Raw genomic sequence first — 5,640 nt, forward strand, 5'->3', positions numbered from 1 at the left:
ACCACTGGAGAGTTGGACGTAGCAAGTTTGTCGCCTCCACGAATCGAGCCTTGGCTCGTAGGCTGGACTATGAGGGGAGAATCTGCCAAAACGATGAAGAGTAGAAGAGGTGATCTACTTCAATGAAGAAGATACACGCAGATTCTATTACCCTCATAATGACGCCCTCGTAGTCAAGCTCATGATCCATGATTACGAGGTAAAAAGGGTATTCATTGATTCCGATAGATCAGCAAACATCCTGTTTCTTGGAGCTTCGAGCAAATGGGACTATGGAGGGAAGACCTAACCCGAGCCGATGTCTCCCTGGTTGGTTTTGGCGGTGGAGCGACCCAAGCTATTGGACGAATCAACTTGTTCATGACAGCAGGAACCGTGTTGAACAAGATGAGGTTCCGGCATGACTTTCTGGTGTTGGCAATGGCATCACCATACAATGTCATTCTAGGCCGGTCAATACTTTATGCCCTCAGAGCGGTGTTATTGACATACCACCTCGCCATGAAGTTCCCCACTAACCATAGGATAGGAGTAATATGCGGTGACCAACTCGAATCGCGGAAGTGCTACATTGCAACATTGAAGCATAAAGAGAAGTAGGTCGATGTCAACCTGGAGCCGTCCCCGAATAACAACGAGGAAAGGAGCTCACTCGTTTCTATTATGGTCGTAGAGTCAAGTTGGATAGATACGTTCATCAACTATTTGTGCCACGGGACCCTCCCTAAAGATCGCAATGCAGCTCAAAGGGTAGATCGGTAGTTAGCTCGCTATGTAATCATAGGCGAGCAACTGTATCGCATGTCGTTCACGCTCCCCTACCTACGTTGCTTGCGCCCAACTAAAGCAAGTCAGGTGTTGCGAGATCCACGAAGGTCTCTGCGAAAGACACCTGGGGGCAGAGTGCTAACCCAGAAAGCAAAGCGACAAGGATATTACTGGCCGACGATGAAGGCAGGCGCGCAAAAAGTGATGCGAAAGACACTCGGTCGCCCGCTGCCAACCTGAGGTACCTAACTAGCCCATAGTCGTTTGCGCAATGGGGGATTGACATACTCGGTCCCTTTCTGTCGGCAACTAGGTAGAGAAGGTTCTTTGTCATTGCGGTAAACTACTTCACCAAGTGTGCAGAGGTCGAGCCTTTAGTCTCTATCACAGCTCAAAACGTGCAAAACTTCTTCTAGAGAAACATCGTCTGTCACTTCAAGCTGCCACGTGTGCTGATCTCAGACAACAAAAAGCAGTTCGAAGACATCAAGTTCTAAATTGGTGCACCGAAATGGGGATTCAACAAAATTTCACCTCGGTAGCTCACCCCTCAAGCCAATTGGTAGGATGGAGTGACTAATAGAGGCATCTTGCAAGGCCTTAAAGCTCGACTCTCTCAAGCTAGGGGTCTATGGGTGGACGAGCTGCCAAGTATTCTATGGGTCTACCGAACTACGATCAAGACAGTAACCGATGGGACTCCCTTCAACTTGACGTATGGGACAAAGGTTGTCATCCCGACCGAGATCGAAGTGTCAACCTTACGATCTGAGATGTACAACAAAGAGGCCAACAAGGATGAGTTGCTAATTAACCTCGACCTAGTGGAGGAAGTTTACAGCTTAGCCTACATTCAAACCGTTGCATACCAGTAGCAGGTAGCTCAGTATTATAATGCCCAAGTTAAGAGACGCCAATTTCGAGTTGGTGACCTGATACTCAAGAAAGTTATGGTACCTGAGCCCGGTGCAGGAAAGATGGGTCTGAGCTATGGATTATCGACAAAGGCATGTACAAGGTTGAAACCTTAGAGGGGAGGCAGGTACCCCGTGCATGGAACATCGACAATCTGTGAAGATACCACATCTAAGGCTCAAGTGTAGCCTCGACCTACGTAAAACACAAACCTTGATCACCCGCTTCGGCGACTAGGATAAAGCTAATCTACACTATAAGCGCCTCAGCTAGAAAAATTAAAAAGGGGAAGCTAAATCGCTTTTAGCTTTAAGGCCCCCTCAAGCCAACCTTGAGACACGTCGACCGATCTATGCACGTCGGCCACCATCTAACTAGCTCGACAGCATTTTGACTTTGTCGCTACCCTAATTGGCTAGTCCGCTTTTTAGCACCATGACTTAAGTGAACTTCGGTTCGAAGGAATACCAGTTCACTTTCAGCACCTCGGTAGACATGCAAACTTGGCTGACTTCTTCACAAACGACATCCACCTCGGTTTCAAGATTCGCATCAACCTTGTTGGCTACTCTTTCGAGGACCGACTTGAGGGACATTGCATTGAAGTCTACGTAAGTGGAACGACCTGAGGAGGCAGTCACACAATTTAAAGCCCCTCTTAGGGATGGCACAACGAACTCTACTCCTGAGGTGTTTGGTCGAATTGTAGAACTCCTTAACAGTTGCATCCCTGGTACAGTAGATTTGCTCGGAGTGCCTATTCCGCCTCTCCTCCAGCAAATGAGTTCGCTCCCGTGCCTCGATAATGAAGATGGCGAAGTCCTGCTTAATGTTGCATTCAACCCTTAAACTCTTCCGACTAGGGGAGCAAACCGGATTGATGTCTACGAATTGATCGAACTAGTCATTCTAGGCCAAAAATCTAGAGCGAGCTACTCCCTTCGCCGAAACGACCTTGTCTCGGGGAGTGGGGGCAATTGATGAAGGGTGATTTGGCCCTCCAATGACATCGTGACACATGGCACGACAAGACTGCCGCATGACACCTCAATGCCACACGAATAGCTATGGATCTCACTAAGTCAAGGAGGCGCACCTCAGAACCAGTTCGAGCACCTCGTATACAACTTGAACACTTCGGGAGAGCGGTTAGAAACACCTTATCCAGGGTTGACCTGTGGTACCTCATCAATATTGGTCCAAGGGACCTCGATAGACCTGTTCATGGGTCAAGCAGGTTGGGCTTTGTATATGTATCAAGAGAATACACTCAGGCCCAAGCCCGAGCCCGACCCGACCATTGGGCCTAGGTCTTGAGCCCGAGCCCAACCATCATATAAAGCCCGGGCCCAAGCCCGAGCCCGGCTAGAAATTTGAAGATATTTTTTTTTCTTCTTTTATTAAATAAAAAAGTGTTTTATTTATATTAAAAACCTTCAAAACTCAAAAATAATAAACATCACACTATTACTTGGAAAAAAGAGAAGAACAACAAAGAAAAAATATTTTATATATATTTTGTATTAAATAAAATATATTTTTATTATTTAACATATAGTATCAAGTCGGGGTCGAGCTTGGGCTGGGCTTTTTTGAGAAAGCCCGAGCCTGGCCCAAAAAAAAGTCGGGCCCGATGCTTTAGGTTTGAGCCCGAGCTTGCGGGCCTAAAATTATGACCAAGCCCGACTTATAACGGGCTGGTAGATAGGTCTAAACCTCATCATGAGGAGTGACATCCCCCAAAGGACTTACTGATCTGACTGTGGCCCAGGTGACGACCTACAAGAAGTCAACTCCCGTACCGATCGTTCTGGAGGCAACCGGATAAGGCACGAAAGCCTAATCCTCATGTGAAACTACCTTCGAGGACTTCGGACCGATAAGACACCCCCATTTTCTAAGAAAAGTATGTATGATTTAGCTCTCATAATTCACTAACTTTCTAGTTCTCTCTCTTTTAGCTCTTTCAAAACTCTTCACTAACTTAAGCATCAGAGTGTCTACCCCAAATAAAATAATTCAGACACTCTGATCATCACTTTCTTACTATTCAACCAGACAACCTACTCAGTCTGGCATCCGAGTTTTCTATTATTAGAGAGTACCAGATCACGTACCATCAGAATCCTTTTCTTGTTTCTTGTTTTGAGCTTACATTGGAAATCCTAAATTCTTTTTACTCCACCAAACCTTATCTCTATATATGTATAGGGCATTTGGAAGACACCTTTTGATCATTTTCCATTTTATTACGAGACGAAAGTTAAGGGGTTGGACGGCAAAGTTACCAAACTGATTTTTTTGGAAGGCCGAAAGATATTCGAATTTTTAGACTCTATGAGACCTTTTAAGAAAGTCCATCCATTGACAAATTCACTCAATTTTCACTAGAGATTCTTGTTTATTTAGACTCTATAAGACCTTTTAAGAAAGTCCATTCATTGACATGTTCACTCAATTTTCACTAGTTAGCGGTGTTCCAAATCAGCACTCCTTTGTTGAGTAAACCATGACCAACCAGCTGTTGTTTTTGACATTCATTGGCTTTAAAATTCAGATAGCCAAAAACAACATAATGTTATAATGTTATAGGGGTTTTTGCCGATAAGGGCAACTTTTAGTCCCTAATATCAATAAAATAATTTTTTTTAATATAATTTTTAGAATAAATTAGCTTTTTTGAAAAAATATCAAAGGAACGATTCACATGAACAGGACCTTAGAGATGTATCACGCGGGTAGTACTTGCAGGAGAAATCAAGAGCGGCTCACAGGGACGTGTTCCTCGTGTTGTCGCCCCCTGGTTCAGCTCCTTAGAGCGGGCCTTGTTCTGGATTGGCGGATTCAGACCCGGACTGGTGTTCCGGCTCGTTGCCAATTCCGTTGGTGACCTGTCGCAGGACCAAATGCAGAGAATGGAAACGCTGAGGGCTAAGACAAGTGCGGAGGAGGAACTGGTGAGGCTACAGGAGAGTGTGGTGGCGCCACCCCTGTCTGAACTTCTGAGGCGGGGAGGGAGGACGGTGAATGTCAATTCCGTGCTTGAAAGCAAGTTAACTAAGTTCGAGATTTTGTTGGGGAGTGCAGGCATGCTACGAGCAAACACTGCAACCAAAGTGATTCAGATACTAAGCCCTATTCAGACTGTGAGCTTTTTAGCAACCGCAGCGCAGCTTCAGTTTAGGATTCGAAGGTTGGGTTTTCAAAGAGACGCCGAGCGAGAGGGTAAGATGATGGCTTACCGTCTATGGCAAGCTGAGTCAAATAGAACGAATAGGTTATGGTAAGAGGAGAGGGAAACTATGCTCTGCTCTAAGTTTGGAAGAACTCAGATGCAGAGAGAAAGAAGAAGAATAAAAAGAAGAAGAAGAGAGGTGGGGGAGATCGGAGGTGAGGTAGGTTTGCCACCGTTGTTGGCCGTTCAAAGGAGAAAGGAAATGAACAGTATTTTTGCGCTGTTATTTTTTTTTTTTAAAAAAAGTAACCTATTCTAGAGATTATATTACAAAATTTATTTTTATATATTAGGGGGCCAAAGGTTGCCCATATCGGCAAGAACCCCTTTTATTTTTTCTTCCTATTTCTGAGTCAATGATTCATCATCATTCTCTTAACCTTGTCCCAATTATATGAAAAGCATATCACTTTTTCTAACGAGTGCTATTTTTCAGTCAATTAATGATGAATGTATAAGCGGATTTGTACTTTACTCAATAAAATAAAAACAAGAATGTTTTATTGAATGAAGCCAAAAATATTTTGTTCAGATAATTTTGGTGTTTTGCGAGTCTTTTGCTCTGCGGAAAGCTCAAATGACCAAAGAATAGCCTTTTTTTTTTTTCATTTGATATTGCATAGACAGATAGATGCAAAGATGAGCATGCGGACAGACTGCAAAAAACGAAAATCAAGAAACTTTGAATGAAGCTTTTAGTCTTTTCGGTTTTTAACAGCTCA

The 5,640-nt window shown here is 44.1% G+C and overlaps 1 protein-coding gene across 1 annotated transcript; it reads left to right on the forward strand.

Moving 5' to 3' along the window:
- The first annotated feature begins 264 nt into the window (after positions 1-264).
- LOC148801871 (protein DOG1-like 2) lies at positions 265-5,426 on the forward strand. The gene is made up of 2 exons (XM_088897166.1): positions 265-596; positions 4,409-5,426. Exons 1-2 carry the CDS (start codon positions 265-267, stop codon positions 4,968-4,970), a joined length of 894 nt encoding a protein of 297 aa, XP_088753292.1. The 3' UTR covers positions 4,971-5,426.
- The last annotated feature ends 214 nt before the right edge of the window (positions 5,427-5,640 follow it).

This window comes from Nelumbo nucifera, chromosome 2 (genome assembly GCF_055504915.1).
Source record: "Nelumbo nucifera cultivar China Antique chromosome 2, China Antique-T2T, whole genome shotgun sequence".
NCBI classification, from domain to species: Eukaryota; Viridiplantae; Streptophyta; class Magnoliopsida; order Proteales; family Nelumbonaceae; genus Nelumbo; species Nelumbo nucifera.

Bases quoted from the DNA above. Each gene is read 5' to 3' on its own strand.
- LOC148801871 (XM_088897166.1), top strand. From the start codon at position 265: ATGGGACTATGGAGGGAAGACCTAACCCGAGCCGATGTCTCCCTGGTT. The intron at 597-4,408 runs GTAGGTCGATGT...AGGACCTTAGAG, and splicing joins ACATTGAAGCATAAAGAGAA to ATGTATCACGCGGGTAGTAC.